Consider the following 18573-nt stretch of genomic DNA (forward strand, 5'->3'; position numbering starts at 1 on the left):
CAAAGACCATTCAGACACAGGTTCAAGCCAATAGAAAAGCTTCATTAGCCCACTATCTACTACACTGGGTGCTCAGGATCCAAGTGCTGTCAAGACCCAAGTGTTAGTTACAACAAAACAAACAAACAAACAAAGAAACAAACAAAAAACACCTGCTGGGATGACACACCTCAGTTAGCAAGAATAGGTAGCCAGAAGCAGAACTACAAAAGCCAAAGAGCAAGGTTAGTGCATTTAGGGACTTTCCCTGAACTATGGACTTTGGTGGTCTTTTGTTTTGGCAGGTGTTGTTGCCTACATGCTGGTTCTGGTTTCCAAGGCCTGAATAGTACTTCCATCATGGCACCAGTTGTGCTAAGCTCTGGGGGTCATAACACAGATACTGTTCTAAATGATTGTTGCTTTTAGAGATAGGGTCTCACTATGCAGCCACGGCTCACCTAAATCACATTATGTAGATCAGGTTGCCCTCGGATTCAGAGACCCTCCTGCTTCTGCCCCCAAAAGGCACGATTCGCCACGGCTCGCTAAATTGTTTGCTGTTAATTTAGTTCATTGACCTTCCACAAAGACTCTACAAGTTAGCAGTTAGTGACACAGAGAATCAAGTAGCTGTCCATAGTCCCACAGTTGCTTGATGGATAATAAGGACCCAAGATGATGGTTAAAGAGATTATCACCCTTATTTACTAGTAAAGATAGAAAGGTGTACTTGCCAGGAATGAGTCTGATGAGAACTGAGTTTAGATAATACATGTTCATTGACCATAAGTCTTTCCTGCTCACAATTATTTCCACCAGTTCTCTTATCTACTGGTATGAGGGCGTCCATTCCCCTGAGCTACTGTATGACTAAACTTTTTAAGGAGCCATTGCTGAGGCTGAGAGTCCACGAGTTAGAGTTAGAGTTCTGCCTACACTGCCCAGGTATGTGGGTTTCAGAACGGAAATCCATGTGGAAGGAAGGTGGTGTGTCTTCACTCTCATTCTTCAGCCAAGACACTTTAGGAATATGTGAGTATCTTTCAGGGCCTTTGGTATCTCAGCCCAGCTTCTGTGACCCCCAGAGAGTCAAGAATGGTTAGAAATCAGTAATGTGACACTAGTGGGAGGTGAAATCAGCCTATGACACTAGTGGGAGGTGGGGGAGCTTTCAGAGGTAGAGTCGAGGAGGAGAAAGTTAGGCCATTGAGGTAGTGCCCTCAGAGAGCATACGGGATCCTTGCTTTCTCAGCTGCCACAAATCTCTACCGTGATTTCTCATGCTCTGACGATAGGAAGAATTGGAGGCTTTCAGAATTCTAAGGCTTGGGACTTAGATGTCTCAGTGGTGAAGTCATTTTGCAGCCATGAGCACCAGAATTCAGATGCTCATGTAACAATGTAGGCATCCCCTGCATACTTCTAGCCCCAGTGTTTTAGATAGTTTTATGTCATCTCGAAAAAAGTGAAAGTCGGGGCTGGAGAGGTTGCTCAGAGGTTAAGAGCACTGCCTGTTTTTCCAAAGGTCCTGAGTTCAATTCCCAGTAACCACATGGTGGTTCACAACCATCTAAAATGAGATCTGGTGCCCTCTTCTGGCGTGCAGGCATACATGCAGGCAGAACTTTGTATACATAATAAATAAATAAAATCTAAAAAAAACAGTGAAAGTCATCTGAGAGGAGTGTTGGTATAACATTCTTGTGGAATGTATACACTTTACCCTTGTTCATTCAAATGCTGATTTCTCTCCCCCACTCTCTGGTTTCAATCCGGACATTGCATTGTGATACTTATTCTTAGCATCACCTGTCTCAAGTTTGTGTAAACATGCCACCATTTGTTCTCTGTATTGTCAATAAAACAACCAGCCACGATGTTGAGCAATGGAGAGGATAGGGTGGATATCCTGGTTCAGAGTGGGAGGAGAGGAAGGAAGAAGGACAGGAAGGAGTAGGAGGGAGAGGGGGAGCAAAAGCTGGGAGAGCAGAAGCTGGAGGAGATGTCTTGGAACGATGTGGAGAAATGAAACGGACCTAAGATATCACTAAAAGCAAGTATAAGGGGTGAATCTGAATGGTAGGAACTATGCAGGCTTGGAGGTTTAGGATGGAGTAACTATTGCCCAGCATTGTGCTCTAGGTTAACTAAATAAATCCTAGTCTCTGTGTGGTGATTTGGTTACACAGCTGTTTAGGATTAACCGCAGCTTTACTAAAAGATATATCAATAGTAAATATTAATGACCTAATACGACAGAGGAGGGACCCTCAATTAAGAAAATGCCTCCATAATATCTGGCAAGCCTGTAGAGCATTTTCATTATTGATGTGGGGAGGACACAGCCGTGGTGGATGGCATCATCCCTGGGCTTGTTGTTCTATAAGAAAGCAGGCTAAGTGAGCCACAGAGAACAAGCCAGTCAACACCATCCCTCCATGGCCTCTGCATCAGCTCCTGCCTTCAGGTTCCTGCCCGCTTTAAGTTCTTGTACTGACTTCCTTGGATGATAAAGAGCAATGTGGAAATGTAAGCTAATTTGCTTTTGGTCAGAGCATTTCATCATAGCAATAGAAACTCCAACTAAGACACCCATCTTGGAGGAGACCAGAGACTAGAGCCTGTCTGAGAAAACAGGAGCTTCGGGTTCAGGGAGAGACTCTGCCTCAAAAAAAAAAAAAGTTACTTTGTAACTGCCTGTAACTCCAGTTCAGGAGATCCAATGCTCTTTTCTGGCTTCCATCCTCAGGCACAGTGCATATATCCTATTTCCATGTGTACAAATACTCACAAATGCAACACAAATAAATACAGAATTTAATCTGGTTCTTAAAGTAAAAGAGGGACTTTCAAAAGCATGTTGAGATGCAGGGAGCCCATAGACAGAAGGGAAGGTCCTCCCTCACCATGCAAAGCAGATAAAGGGTAGTTGACAGCAAGGAGAAAGAAGAAGGTGAGGATGAAAGGTGCTTGAGGCTTAGGTCTCTAGCAAAGAAGTAAAGGCCATGGCTGAGGTTGCAAGTGAGAGCCAACAGCCAGGAAAATCCTCAAATTCAAATCCTGCCAGAGCAGCCTGCTTTTGGGTTCTACACTGTTGACACCTGCCACTTCTGTCACAATAGAAGGACATCTGGACTGAGTTTGAAGGGACTTGGCACAGGTACGGAAGCTTTGTTTCACTGGCATGGTGTGTATTTTCTTTAACTTTAAACTTTCTTGCCTCTTCAAGAGCACCGTGAAGCTCTTTGGTCTACTTATATACTACTGAATTTGCTACTGGTGTCTCAAAATGGAAAGATTATGTGAAGTCCCAGTTTGTGTTAATTCGATGTGTGTGTCCTGTACATTGAATCTGAGGTTTCTTTGCACATGCTGGCTAGTAACTCTATGACTGAGCTGTATTCCTCGTTCTTGGTTATGTTGTGTACTTATTTATGTGTATGAGGTCTTATTTTACTTAATTTATGAGTGCTTTGCCTGCATTGATGTACGCATGGCAAGTGTGTGCCTGGTGTCCTCAGAATCCAGAAGAGACTGTTGGATCCCCTGGGACTGCCTTATGTCCCCAAGTGCTGAGATGACGGATGTATGCTAGAATGCCTGGCTTTGATTTTTTGCATTTTGAAGTGTCTTGTCCCCTTGGGTCTGAATCCAGCACTTACTTTCTCTCACATATAGTGGCTCCTTATCCTTTCGACACATCTCTATTCCATAGGTTCTTCAACATCATGAAGATCATAGCCATACAAAGTTACAATCCCGCCCCACACCCGCTCCCATCAAATACACCTGTTTTTTTTTTTTCCAGAAACCTGCACATAACTTCTGAACTAAAGTCATATATTTTGAAACCAAGCCTCTGCAACCCTGACATTTGCTAAACCTGAGGAATCATGAAGTGATTGTTAAATATTAAACAGCTAAGGGAAACAGGACGTGATGGGAAGCAAAAACACCCTCACATCCAGTTGTGAGTCACAGGATACCCCTTGGGGCAGGTCATGTCAACCTCAGCTCCAGTCATTGTTTTATGTGTATATAGGCCTAGAGAAAACAGTCTGCCGGAAGGTCCCAGCTGCCAGCCATTCAAACTGGAAAGAACAGAACCACAGTTGGAGTACCGCACACTTCCACTTTACTCTGATCAGAGGTTGTTCTTTGCCAGGACTTAAAGGCCACTGGCTTATCTGTATCTAGACTGAACTATTGCTTTTACTGGTTGCTCTTTAGTTTTTAACTTTTCCATTATTACGTGGAAGATACATAAAGTTAAGATGTATAGTTGTGTTCCTTGGAGGAGGCGGCAGGAGGGTTGTGATTCTAGACTAGCTGTAATAGGTAGTTTCCATCTTGTTGTTTGTTGAGACATGAGCTCACACTATAGCCTAGGTTTTCTTAGAATTCACTGTGTAGTCCAGGCTGCTTTGAATGTATAGAGATTGTCATTTATACATATGAGAAATATGTATAAATATACATTCATATACTCAATATATAATACATAATCATGATGTGCATACATTTTTTAAAAAGTTTAGTTATATCAAAAGAGACATAAGACCTATTTAAATGTTAACCATTTTAATATACAGTTTAGTATTTAACACTTAAATACTTGATATTGGTTCAATCAACCGATTCCTAGAAGCTTTTCATCTTGTGAAACTGAAACTGTGTACCCATTGGAGAACCACTTCCCATTTCCCATCTCCCAGACCCTAAAAAAGATGTTGTTTTTGTTTCTGTGCATTCTGCTATTCTGGGAACCTCATATAGATGAAATTATAGAGAGCTTTTCCTGTGGTGAATGACATAGTTTTAGCATAATAATGAATCCATGTTAGGTAAGGTCTCATTGTGAGTATTTATTACATTTGCTTATTTATTTTTCCTTTGTAAGGAGGGGGGGCATCTGGCTTGCTTTCAGCTTTTGAAAAGTATGTGCATGCCTGAAAACACGCACCACAAGTTTATACTTTAGAGAACATGGGGTAGCTCAGTGGTAAGGGCACCTGCTGCCATGGCTGATGACTTGAGTTGGACTCACTGGCCCTACTCTGATTAGCCAGCCTGCCAAGTGCAGTGGCAAATCGGAAACTTGGATTCAACAAGGTAGAAGGTGATGACTGCCAGTCTAGGCTGTCTACTATGTGTCATGGCACACATGTACCTGCACACACAGGTACACACGCGCGCACACACACACACACACACACTACCCCCCCAACAGAGGTGAAAGCATTAACTAGAGGACAATGAGCACTCACTCCTGTGATTATCACCAGTGTCTGTGAAGACTTCCTTGTCTTGCCTGTGAACACAAGCACTATATACAAATGTATATACATGTTTTAAATAAAATGTTACATGTTAGTAATAACATGTAGGCAGTTCACAGTGGCCGCCATTGTTGCTATTGTTTCTGTTAATGGACAGTGTGGTCATTCTTTAACCACACCTGCCCTCTTAAGCCCTCAGGGCCCCAGATCATCATTTTCATATCATTTTTTGGGGGGACTCTGAGTTTGGTTGGTGTCTCCAGTTTTCTCCAGTTAGGATTGTGTTCCCCTCCCCATGTTGTCTGTTGGACAGTTGCACTCTGCTGGAGCTTCCTTAAGGCTTAGAGAACCTTAATTGCACTTAGTGGGAAATGGGGTGGCAGAAGTGCCAACTGCATCCCAAAAGGCCTTTTGCCCAGAGTAGGAAATATATTTACTGATATATCTCCTCTAATTGTTGACCATGACCCCTTTTTTCCTACAGACACAGGCACAGGGGAATGTTGGGGGACTCACGTGCTCCCTTTCATGATGAAAGCGGGGCAATGGCACCCACAGATGCTCAAATCCTAGCCATGAACCTGTGACTGTTTCTCTGTGTGCTGAAAGGTACAGGTGTTTCAGCTGTGATTATTTTAAGGTCCTGGGGACAGGAGACGATTGTGAAATATTCGGGTGTACTCAGAATAGCCACTTGTCAGTGAAGGAGGGGAAGAGTTAGACGCGCTGCTGGCTTTGAAGGGGAAAGCTGGGAGCCAAATCTGTAGGTGGTCTCTCAGAGATGAAAGAATTGGATGGTCCACAGAGTGCCAGAGGAACACGCCCTGTGGATGCCTTCATTTTAGGCCAGGCACAGTTGTGTGGACTTCTGACCTCCACAAGTGTACCACAGCAAAGGTGTACTGTTTTGTGCTGCTAAATTCACGGTAGGTACAGGAACAAGACATTTCCTTAATGGTCTTGTCCTCTCTCTCCAGGTTGACATTTTAAAGCTCTTTCCTTCTTTCTTTTTTAGCCCTAAATCAAGCCTCTGAGTTATTAATTTAATTAGGATGGCTCATAGTAGGATTAGGAGTCATTTAATTAGGACGCTTCTGTTGCTCTTGTTCATCTGTTTTTTGGTTTTTATTTTTTTTGTAAACTTTACATTCAAGGCCCCACTGAAGATGCCTCATGTTAGAATATTACAAAGCCGTGGTGCCTTTGAATATCTCTCAGTGAGTTGCTATCTGTCCTGTAGCCATCTATCCAGTCACCCGTGATAGAGATTTACCAGTGGGTACCATGTGCTCTGCACTGAGGTAGGATTGGGATGAAAAATCTGTGTCTGTACATAGACCAGAGATGTCTGATTTGTCTATGTTTCCATGTGTTTATAGATGTTCATGTGCCTATGCAAATGTGGGTACAGATGCAAACATGTGTGTGCACAGACATGTAGAGGCCCCAAGTCAATGCTGGGTGTCTTCCTCAATTTGTTTCCATATTTGTCTCTTGCTAAACCTAGAGCTTGCTGCTTCAGCTATACTGCCCAGGAAGCCCCGGAGGAAGCAAACTCAGGTCTTTCTGTGTGTCTCACAGACATCTGTTAATTGAATCATCTTTTCAGCCCCATATATTAGGTTTTATGGCTAGAGAACAGTAAGCGCTTATTTCTTTTCTTCACATAAATGTTTCAAGATTTATTTCTTTCAAGGAAAGAATGCACAAGAGGCATCTTTAAGTACTAAAGGACAGGCAATGTGCCTGGTTCAACCTTGCATTCTAGTTTGTATCCAGATCCAGGCAAGAGTTAAAAGAGTAATATGACAGATAAGCACAGATGAGAACCAGCACAGCCCAGGGCCTCTTTGCTTAGGAAAAATCCACTTCCTCTGTGCTCTCCAGCCCTGACCCTGTCTGCCTTTGACGCAGAGAGCTAAGAGTCTAAATGAAACCTGTTGGAAGTTCCAATTAAGTCTTTGTGGACAAAGTACACTTGCAGACACACACACACACACACACACACACACACACACACACACAGACAACCATCAGATAGCAGGCGGCAATAAATCCATCAGCACATGCTCTTTCAGAGAGCAGAGTCTCTGCTGTCTTGCCAACAGCTGCCAGTTCCTCTTTGAGTGCCTCACATTAAGATGAGCTGTAAGGTAAGATTCTCTTTTTCTTTCTGGACAAGTTCAATTCTTCCTTAAAATTTATGTTTCTTGTCAGAGGGTTTTGACTGATAAGTTTACTATTGATGGGTTAACAGATTTCTTGTTTTGTTTTTGTTGTTTTATTGTATTGTTAATCTCTCCCTACTTAATTCACTCTATTTAACAACTTTTCATTTTTGTTGCTTTCTTTTGATCTTTTCATTCTTATGTGTCTTAAGTAAGTTTGTAATTTGAAATTTCTTATCATACAAAGAAATGAAGCGTTCCAGTTCACTGTATGTGGTTCCTGGTTTGGAGTTACCTAGAAATTTGTTTCCCTTGCGAGCTTGCTCCTTGAACTGCCAAGAAGAGGATATTTTTCTAGCCCTGGGCTTAGAAGACACTAGCTCAGTGCCTGGGGTACTTCTACCATTTGAGGCTGATGTTTAATCCTAGATATAACCACCCAAAATTATTTACTGCTTGTATTATGAACCTGGTTCATTATAGAATTATTTTTAAATGACAAGCAAGGAAAAGAGTAAGCCACTGATCATAAGTAACTAGCACTTGAATGCACATCTTTTTAATCTTAAAAATAAGCACATCTTTTTTTGCATTCACATGCCAAGCATGAATACAATGCCATATATGTATCATACATTTTATGATAGCAATCCATTTTAAAGTGTTAAATGATTGGTATTGTTAGCGCTGTAACAGAAGCATCATAAAAAAGCAGATGATATCCTCTCAGAAATTGTGGTTCCCTGAGGTTGAATAAGCAATTGTGACATGATGGTAACATATCATACATGTTCCTAAGTAGGAAACTACTGATTTAGAAGTCCACTTAGAAAACTCATCATGAGAGTTAGCATCTTATTTACACAGAACAGAGTCCTGTAGCTTAAATAAACAACAACAAACAAACAAGCCCTTCTAACATTGTATATCCACAGAAAAAGAACAAATATACAATACAATATACAAGTTAAGAGTCTTTGAATTTTTTTGGTTCTGGTTAATGCCTATCAGTGGACAGATAGCCTGGGTGACTTACTTTTACATGTTAAATGCAGCCTCCTACACCATAATTTTTGAGCGGTAATAAACTTAAGAGGTTTATTTTGGTGTAGTCATAAAATTGCTTGTATTTGTATTTTCTTTATTTTTGAGACAAGGTCTTTCTGTGTAGCTGTGACCTGGATCTCTAGGTAGTCCAGGCTGGCCCCAAACTTATTAACCTCCTGGTCTCACCTCCTAAGAGCTGGGATTACAGGTGTGCACCACCCTGCCTGACTTATGCAGTTGCCCTTAAAAACAGTGTTTCAAAATTAAAACTGTTTTAAAAATTACAAGAAAAGAGAGTAATGGCTCAGGTGATGCTTACACCATTCGGATGAGAGTCCGATGTCTGACAGTTGAGAAACAAGGAGGCTGATCATCTGTATAGTCTGTTTACTGAAGCAGGGGTGATTTCAGATATAAATCTCTGTAAGCAAAACTTCTCTGGAAGGTGTTGTGGGAAATGTGGAATTATTGAGATTATGTAAGAAATGCGTAAATATGCTTGAAAAATTCAAACTCTTTTGCTGCTTGAACGCTTTCCCACTTTTCGTTTAGACAGTGAGCTTTAGTGGAGCAGGCAGGCTTCCCTTTCTTGTGTGAAGGTGACAGAAGAGCCGAGTCTGTCAAGGGACCTCCCTAAGCACCTGGAGGAGAAGGCCTCTGCTCTCCCACTCCCCACCCAGCCCAGCCTCCTGCAGCCGTGGCCATGCTCCACTTTGCTCTACGTGCTCCGCAGCGGCTGCTGAAGGAAGGGAGACAGTCCCGGAAGCTGGTGCTGGTAGTGGTATTTGTGGCCCTGCTCCTGGACAACATGCTTCTCACCGTGGTGGGTATGTTTGGGGCTTTTTGTGCTAAGGGTGTATCTGCTTTGGGTCATAGCGGGCAGCATGTACCCTGCTTGATTTCATCAATGAGCAGAAAACTTGTTAAGTTTCTCAAAAGACGTGGAGGTTGTTGAGGGCTGGAGGGAACTGTAGGCAGCAGGATCTGAAGGTTGTTAGACGTAGGACTAAAAAAAAAAAAAAAAGTGCCTGGCAGGAAAAGAAGTCTTAAGACAGGATTTTTTTTCACCATTCTGTCTTCCCACGGTTGCTGATGACTCTAGAGTCACCTGGGGCAGTGGGCGCCATTTTCCCACGATGCCTTTCCAGCTCTGTAACAGGACATCCACGTCCTTACCAAGCCCTTGTTTGCAGCTCACAGCCTCACAGCCCTGCATTTTCCGGCTGATACTTAATTTTACAGGACATTTCAGAAGTGTATGACTAAGTTCTAGATGTTGTCCCTCCTAGGTGAAATTTGTGCTTTAAGGAAAAGGCTTCTTGTGACAAGTAGATAACCCAATATGGTCAATACTGATATTTTGTGGTTTGATAGTCAGAGTATATTCATAAACTCTCACAAACATTAACATAGCAAATATAGAATCTTTGCATCAAAGGGACATTCCACACCATCATAGAGATTGTTAAATCTTAATATCAATGCATCCTGGCAGGTTCTGTCTCTTTTACAAAAAGAAAATTAGGCTCAACGATATTAAATAACATGTCCAAGATTCCTACTAGTGCTGGGGCTGGAATTCAACGCTGTCAACTTCCTCAGAGTCTGAGCGACTCACACCACACTGCCTAGGCCCTCATTTTCCAGTCATCTGGTAGCTGCAACAAAGAGACAGACCCAGCTTTGTTCTACTTCAGCTGGGTTATATGTATTGGGGCGACTCTTTTTTTTCCCTCATTTTGCACCAATCTGTGAAAAATCATTATAGATTATCATCAACTGTTGATTCTCAGGTTGTACATGATTCTTTACAAGTAGATGAACTACTGGTTACAGTAAGTATGCCACAAATTCATGAAGACTAACTGTCTGATGGATAGAATTTGTCCCTTAACTAACAGGATTACTTGAGCAGGTATGATCTTTAGTAGGCTTTAAATAATGTCACTTAGGTGTTTTCCTTTTGCATAAAACTGTACCTCATAGCAATGCCTTTGAATTTAGTAGCGGTAAAAGTATGTCTGTTCCTGACTTTCCTCACATACCTCATTGATTTTCAGTGCCCATTGTGCCCACCTTCCTGTATGCGACAGAGTTCAAAGACATCAACTCTTCTATAAGCTCCCATCAAGCTCTCACCTCTCCTGCCTTCTCTACCATATTATCCTTCTTTGACAACACCACCATGACCGTAGAAGAGCATGTACCCTTCCGTGTAGCATGGACAAATGGCACTCCTCCTCCTCCAGTCACTGAAGCTGGCCCAGGACCTAAAAACAACTGCTTGCAAGGGATAGAGTTCTTGGAAGAAGAAAATATCCGGGTTGGGATTCTTTTTGCTTCAAAGGCTTTAATGCAACTTCTGGTCAACCCATTTGTAGGACCTCTTACCAACAGGTAATTCAGTAGCCACAGTGTCTGTCTTAGTCACTGATCTGTTGTGAAGAATGACCAAGGCAACTATTGTAAAAGAAAGCATTTAAATTCCAGGCTTGCTTACAGTTTCAGAAGTTTAGTCCATTGTCATCATGGCAGGAAGCATGGTGGCATGCAGGAAGTGGAGCAGTAGCTGCGAGCTACCTCCTGATGCATAAGCAGAGGGAGAGAAATTGGAGTTGAGATGGGCTTTTGAAACCTCAAAACCAACTCCCCAGTGACATACTTGTTTCAACAAGGCCACGCCTCTTAATCCTTCTAATCCTTTCAAAGTGCTACTCCTTGGTGACAAAGTGTTCAAACATATGAGCCTATGGAGGCCACTCTTATTCAAACACCACAGTGTCCCATTCACAAAGTACAGGCTCAGGCTTACCATAGAGGCTTAGGTTTTATGTAGGTCAGTGGTTCTCAACTTTCCTAATGCTGTGACCTTTTAATTTAGTTCCTCATGTTGTAGTAATCCACAACCATAAAATTATTTTCACTGCTACTTTATAACTATAATTTTGCTACTGTTATGAATCATAATGTAAATATCTAAGATGGAGGATATCTGATATGTGATCCCTGTGAAGGGTCTTTGATCCCCAAAGGGTTTGTGACCCATAGGTTGAGAATCACTGGTTAAGGTGGTTAGAAGAGAAAAGAATGCTCTGAGCCCCGCCCCACAGTTGGTGGGTGGGACTGTAGTTTGGATAACCTTTTATCTCAAAGGGTAACAGATTATTGATGAAATGTTACAAGTATCACATTTTCTTAAGGATGTGATATTGAATGCTGAGAACAGAAGCAGTGAACAGCTGGCAGTTGGTGAGCATGGAGTGAGTGGGATGATGGAGAGTATAGGACAGTCTGAATACAGTCTGAATGATGCTCTGGCTTCCTGCAAATCTCATTTGGGATGATCCTGAGGTTTTGAGAGATACCTTTCCCAGAAAGGATAATTAGGGCCTTGCTTGTGGGTAGATTTGCTTGTTTATTTATAAGTATGCATTCGATATTAAAAGCATGCTCTCAAATTAACCCCATCTCTGTTAAAAAATACTGTCCAAGTATATGAATGCCTGCTGCAATGCTATCTGTCTTTGTTCACTTCCATTTTAGGATTGGCTATCACATCCCCATGTTTGCTGGCTTTATGATCATGTTTCTCTCCACACTAAGTAAGTCTTTGCTTCTCTTCACTAAGTCTCTTTGATTCCGTCATGTAAATGTAGTGTAGGAGAGCAGAACTGCATTATTGAGAGAAAAAAGGGACATCTGAACAAGTCAACTGGGACATTGACTGAAATGTTTGCAGTCATTGGAACAGGGCTGGGATAGTGCCAGTGACCACCTTTCCTAGTTAGAATCATTCTCAACTACTATAGGAGAACAGGTTTTTAATTTACTTCAGTGAAATTCAGGAGAGCTGTTTGAATGTACAAGCTATGGTAACTATGCATGTGGGTATATGCATTTCCTTGTTCAGGGGTGTGTGTGTGTGTGTGTGTGTGTGTGTGTGTGTGTGTGTGTCAACAAGCTTACTACAAGCATCTGTCTTTTAAAAGAGATAGTATTATATTGATATGCTATGGTAAAGGGTGACTAACAGCAGCAACAAAAAAGGATGTTGGACCACAGAAACTAGAAAACTCCCAAAGGTCTATTGTTTCCCAGCTAAGGGTGGTAAAGGTTATACATCAGGAAAGTAAATTTGCTAAAGAAACAAGAAAGTAATGACAAATCTCATCCAGCCTCAGCTTGATCTAATAAAGTAGAGGTGAAATCGAGAAGGTGAGAATAAGCCTGATGTTTGAGCCTGAGATAAAGGGAGAAAGCACGGGGTTAGAGTGTCCACTTTTAAAGGACCAATGCAGGGAAGGCGCCTATGGACCTACCGTTGTTTTCTGCTGCCTCTGCTGACCCCTCGCTCCAAATTATATAGCTTCTCCCTCTGTTTTTTTTTTTTTTTTTTTTTTTTTTTTAGTTTTCTATCACATATCCTTTCTGTATTCCTCCTTTTCAAGTTTTCCTCCTTCCAAGATTAAAAAAAAAAAAAACTGACTAATCTGAAGTTCAACAAGCATTAGATGCATTTAGGGATGGAAGGAAGGCTGACATGCAAGAGCTTGAGGTGGGGCGTTCTTGCTGAGACCTGGAAATACACTTGCGTAATTATAACCTAATGAAAGAAAATGACGTCACCACGCTGCGCTGCTTACTTCTAAACTCAGGGTCCCAGAGAAGGCCCTCATCAAACTCAGTGGGACACCAAACAAAACAAAACCACTTAATGCAAGCAGGAGATTTACAGGGTGGAAGCCTGGTTGAATTGGGAGGGAAATGAGAGAGAATGCTGGGGTGGGAAAGCAGAGTGTACAAGTATGAAACTGAAAGAACAAAATTTACTATAAGAAAAACCCCAGGAATTAGTGGGGTTCATTAGTCTTCAGTAAGTTCAGTTCATGTCAGGGAGCAAATTAAGGAACACAGTCATCCAATGTGACTTAGAAATTCATTAAATTTTTTCTGGACCACATACAAACAATAAAATATGTTCCAGGTATGTAGAGGAGGGTTTGGTGGTTGCCTTGGGATTCATGTCCATACCATGCAAAATAAGATCACAAAGTATATCTGTGACCCAGGCTATTTAGCATAAAATCCTTATCTGCTCCTCTGCGATGTAGTAGATTAAAAGCTTTTTCTAGGTACCAAACTGTGTGCGTTAGGTAACAATTATGGTGTTGCTGTACTGAGTTAGCCTAATTCTATACAAAAGAAAATATATTTGGCTGTTCGGAGAGCCCATGTAAATCTTCCTTAAGGTTTGAATAAAATAGTAAGCAAGAGCTGGGTGTGCTCGCACAGGCCTAGTACTTGGGAGCTAGAAGCAGAAGGCTTAGAAGGCCGGAGTCATCCTTGGCTATAGTGAGTTCAAGGCCAGTCCACTATACATGAGACCCTGACTCAAAAAAACACAAAATTACTAAGAAGAGGTTTCTGATGCCCATCACGCCTCTTTGGTGCTCCTATCTGGGAGTTCTTAAGATGATTGGGAGATAAATAATGGCCCATATTAATTTAGAAAAATAAAAGGAAAATGATTGCTTTTTCTGAAGAGTGTGACCAACTGTCCTGATTTTCCTGGGATTGAGGTTTTCCAAAATGTGACTTTTGGTTCTGAAACTAAGAACATCTCAGGTAGCAAATTAGCTACTCCATTTTTTTAAACTTTTATTAATTACACTTTATTCATTTTGTATCCCTCCCTCCTCCCCTCCCGGTCCCACCCTCCCACCCTTTCTGCATGCATGCCCCTCCCCAAGTCCACTGATAGGGGAGGTTCTCCTCTCCTTCTTTCTGATCTTAGTCTATCAGTTTTCATCAGAAGTGGCTGCATTGTCAGGGTTCTAGGTTATCTCCATGGAGCTACTCCACTTTTTAAGGACATAAAAATAGTGGGGTTTGAGCATAGTAGAAATTAGAAAGTTTGAGAATGGGCATTAGAGGTCAAAAAAGGAGGGACCAAGAGTGTGTGCTTTGGGGAGAAAATAAGTAGTTGGGTGTGGTCATGTTGGGCTGTACCTGAAGATCATAAACCACAACCAAAGACACCTATAATGAGTGGTCAGGAGGATTGAAGTTTTTCTGGCTCAGAAAAATTCCTTGGGAGGAATTCCCTTTTTTTTGGAGACATTGTTTGGAAGTTGAGGATGAGCTATGTCTGGGTCTACCAACTCAAACTCCACAACCTGTAATTTAGTTTGAGACAGCACTCTCCAGTTTGCTTTTCAGTTTCGCCTGTGTTAGTTTCTAGTAAACAGTTCGTATTCAAGGGCATGAGCTGGACGTGTTCTTTCTTCTTCACACCTGCCACCAGTCCAGCGGAGCAGCACACCCAGCACCATTTAGTAAATCACAGTTTTTATATTAAAATGCTAATTCTTTTTTTAAATCAAAATTTATTTTTTTATGTGAATTGGTATTTTACTTATATGTATTTCTATGTGAAGGTGCTAGGTCCCCTGGAACTAGAGGTATAGACAATTGTGAGCTGCGACGAGAGTTCTGGGAATTGAACCCAGGTCATCTGGAAGAGCAGCCAGTGCTCTTGACTGCCGAGCCATCTCTCCAGCCTCTAAGTCTGTTAATTCTATGAGATAATGGGTCTCATCTCGTCATGATGCTTAAGATCTGTGTAGGAGTGACTCATCTCTCGTGGATGTCCAGAACATTCTTTGTGGAATTTGAGTCAGCTTGCTAACAGACCATCCTTCTTTTGTATTTATTGTGTCATTATTTATTTATTTATTTATTATTACACATGTATGTTTGCCACTGAGTGCATTGAGGTCAGAAGGAAACCTGCAGGGGTTAGTTCTCCCCTACCATGTGGATTCCAGGGATTGAACTCATGTCACAGGCTTGGCAGCAAGCCTGGTCTAAAAATCATTCTTAAAAAATGTTGTTTTATTAATGTCCTGTTTTAGTTTCTGCTGTTGTGATAAAATGTTCTCACCAAAAACAACTTTGTGGGAAAAAAGGGTTTATTTGGCTTACAAAGTACAGTCCCTGGTTAGGAAAAACCAAAGCAGGAATCCAGAGGCAGAAACTGATGCAGAGATTTAAAAAAAAAAAAAAAAAAGCTTTCTGGCTTGCTCCTAATAGCTTGCTCAGCTACATTTCTTACCAGTTACCTTGTTTTTTGTTTGTTTGTTTTTGGTCTTTTTGTTATTTTATCTTTTTTTTTTTTTTCCCCAGAGCTGAGGACAGAACTCAGGGCTACAACTGAGCTAAATCCCCAACCCCTAAGCTACTTTTCTTATACTGTCCAGGACCACGCGTGTTGGCAGAGCCTCCTATATCATTAGCAATGAAGAAAACACCACACAGACATGTCCAGAGGCCAGTCTAATTTAGGCAACTCCTCAACTGAGTTACCTGTTCCAGGATGACTCTGGGCTGTGTCAAGTTGATGGCCAAATCTAACTGCGACAATTAACCTAATTAACTCAACGTCTAACAATGGACTTAGTTATGCGTTTCATGCATTATATTATGTGTTTTTGATCATGTTCATTCCCCTCCCCAATTACCCTTTTTTATCCCTGCTCACTCTCACTGATGCTCTCCCTCTTTTCAATGAGTCCCCCTTCTACAAGTTTAATTGGGGTTACTTAATTAATTCTAATTAATTAGAGTGGGAGGCTATTTACAGGGGCACAAGCAGCCCATTAGTGTCTCCACCACTGAGGAAAATGTTTCTGCTCACCCCAACCTGGATCATTCTCACTCTTCTCTTTCCCAGTGTTTGCTTTCTCTGGCACCTACGCCCTACTGTTTGTAGCCCGAACCCTCCAAGGCATTGGATCTTCATTTTCATCTGTTGCAGGTAATGCTGCAACACACACACACACACACACACACACACACACACACACACACACACAGAGCTTCTTACCACTACTTTAGGAACTTCATAAAATTTATACAAGGAAAATGCCATCCAGGGAGGTAGCAATTGTGATTCAGGAATAAAATGATTGTAGATTTGTGGGCAGGGCAAATAGATTATTGGCCTGGATTAACTTCCAATGTTATGTAGATTTAGTTAGCTCAAGTGAGAATAAGCCTAAGGTCAGGCTTTTAACTACTGCCGCTTCATGGCTCTTCCTTTGCATTGCTTTCAGTTATTAATTGTTATTTCAGTAATATCATCATATTTTTTAAAGTATTGACTAGCAAAGATGTCACAGTACCCCACGAGGCTGCTGTGTTATGCTACATGCACAACTGAATGGCTGGTGGCACACTTGCCAGATGTTGGCAGCCCACACTCTCCCAGTGCCTAGTGTTCTCATGATCCTCCTCAGTGTGAGAGTCATACTGAGTACAATAGTCCACTCTTCCGTCTCCTCTCCCTGGTCGCCTGGTCTGTGACCGCCTCATGCAGCGAGGTGTGTTAGGAAATGATAAAACCCCATGAAACATGAACTAAATTAGACAGTAGTATTATTATATTACCCTTTCTCCAAGGCTTCTCATTTTAACAATCTTAACAATATTGTCACTGAAATCATAAGCTGTGTGTAGAGGAGGCGGGAGAAGCAGCTATGGAGGACAGTATTTACAATATACTGTGAGTTCATTTATAAAGCCCCTCAGATGAAACGTCCAGCAGGACTGTCACTCAGGGTATTACAGGCCTGGGATCAAGGGCTGGCAGACGCAATCATCAGCCTCCCTATGGAGACTCTAACTGTCATTTTCTGTTCAGGGCTTGGGATGTTGGCCAGTGTCTACACTGACAACGACGAGAGAGGGAAAGCCATGGGAATTGCTTTGGGGGGCCTGGCGTTGGGGCTCCTGGGTAAGTAGCACCTAGACAGAGATCTTAGTACAAGAGACAAGGTTGTTGCAAATGCCACAAAGATGGCTGCAGGAGGCAGGTACTTCCTGTCATGGAAGACAAGTAAGTATTTTCCTTGCCTTCCTGGCGCAATTGTGTTGACTGCTTGAGAAAGATAACTAGGGAAAGGTGACATTTCTTTCTCCTTAAGAAGCTGCAAAATGTATAAGTACCTGGGGAAGTCCTGAAGGCCAACCTGTGCAAGGAAGTGAATGTCCCCACATGAGTGACCGCTGCCTGTCTCACCTCTGCTTCCATGCATAGCTGGAGCTTTCCACAGCTTCTGCCAGAGTCACTGCTGATTTCATAGAAATAATCTCCTTTGATCCTCACCACCAACATGTGAAAGATGAATGGTTGTCTCTGGAGTAGAGATAAGAATAAGAGCAATTTAGGAGACATCCAAAGTAATGCCAGGGCCAGAGATAAGGACTCAGATTTTCTATACTCAGAAGCCTCAGCTCCAAACAATGTGTTTATGTTTTCCTTGATGTATAGACTTAGCATTGACTAATTCAATAAATTGCTTTCTTTTGCTGAGCACTCTCTTTGTGCTAAGCACAGTGCTGGCACAGATTGCATAGACTTTATAGCTTCTAACAATGTTCTGCCCTCAGAGAGTTTGCAAGGTTGCTGAGGCAAAGACCCAAGTCTCTTTCTTCCCTGGCTTATGTCCTACCAGCCACCGTGGTTGAGAACAGAGGGAAGAAAGCCTTATTCTTTTTCAGTAGCCATATAGACACCTACTTGGACTGTGGGTCATATTCTACACCTTTTTCACAGGAACTATCAGAAGAATGAGCATACTACATCCTTAGAGCTCCTTCAAAGTCAGCTTCCTCCTCTTTCTTGGTTGGAACGTGGCACTAGCCTTCTACTGGTTCTCTTTCACACCCCTCCTTCATTCATGGTACATACTACCAGAGAATATTTTGGAGCCTACCATGGTGGTGTTTCTTCTCTGCTAAAAAGTACCACGTTTCTCAGTAACCAACAAGGCCCAGTAGATACCTCTTCTGGATTATCTGGAGTCCTTGATTAATGTTGTGTCAACCACCTTCATCTTAACATTTCCTCTCCAAATATTCATGTTGCATTAATATCAGCCTTCACCCCCACTTGTGTCCTCTGTTAGACCCTTCAGTGTTGCTCCTACACATGACCCCGGGTGCAATAGACTTGGCAAAGCGTTTGTGATTCCCCTGGTCTTTCTGACTCATGCTGCTAGACTTAAATAATATTCTGTGCACAAGAAGACCTACTG

General features: G+C 42.0%; 1 protein-coding gene across 5 annotated transcripts in view; it reads left to right on the top strand.

Annotated features, from left to right (window-relative positions):
* The window catches only part of Slc18a1 (solute carrier family 18 member A1), a 46950-nt gene that overhangs the window by 6276 nt on the left and 22101 nt on the right, over window positions 1-18573 (top strand). For 4 of the 5 annotated variants that reach the window (XM_055618764.1, XM_055618763.1, XM_055618762.1 and 1 more), the window contains 5 exons: window positions 9029-9303; window positions 10537-10873; window positions 12020-12078; window positions 16209-16292; window positions 17178-17270. In XM_055618764.1, coding sequence (XP_055474739.1) covers window positions 9180-9303; window positions 10537-10873; window positions 12020-12078; window positions 16209-16292; window positions 17178-17270 — 697 coding nt within the window. In that variant the 5' untranslated portion in view covers window positions 9029-9179. Of the gene's footprint in view, window positions 1-7362; window positions 7415-9028; window positions 9304-10536; window positions 10874-12019; window positions 12079-16208; window positions 16293-17177; window positions 17271-18573 lie in introns of those variants that run through there. The other variant, XM_055618765.1, reaches the window with a different exon arrangement.

Source organism: Psammomys obesus, unplaced genomic scaffold (assembly GCF_907164565.1).
Source record: "Psammomys obesus unplaced genomic scaffold, mPsaObe1.curated_primary_1811, whole genome shotgun sequence".
NCBI classification, from domain to species: domain Eukaryota; kingdom Metazoa; phylum Chordata; class Mammalia; order Rodentia; family Muridae; genus Psammomys; species Psammomys obesus.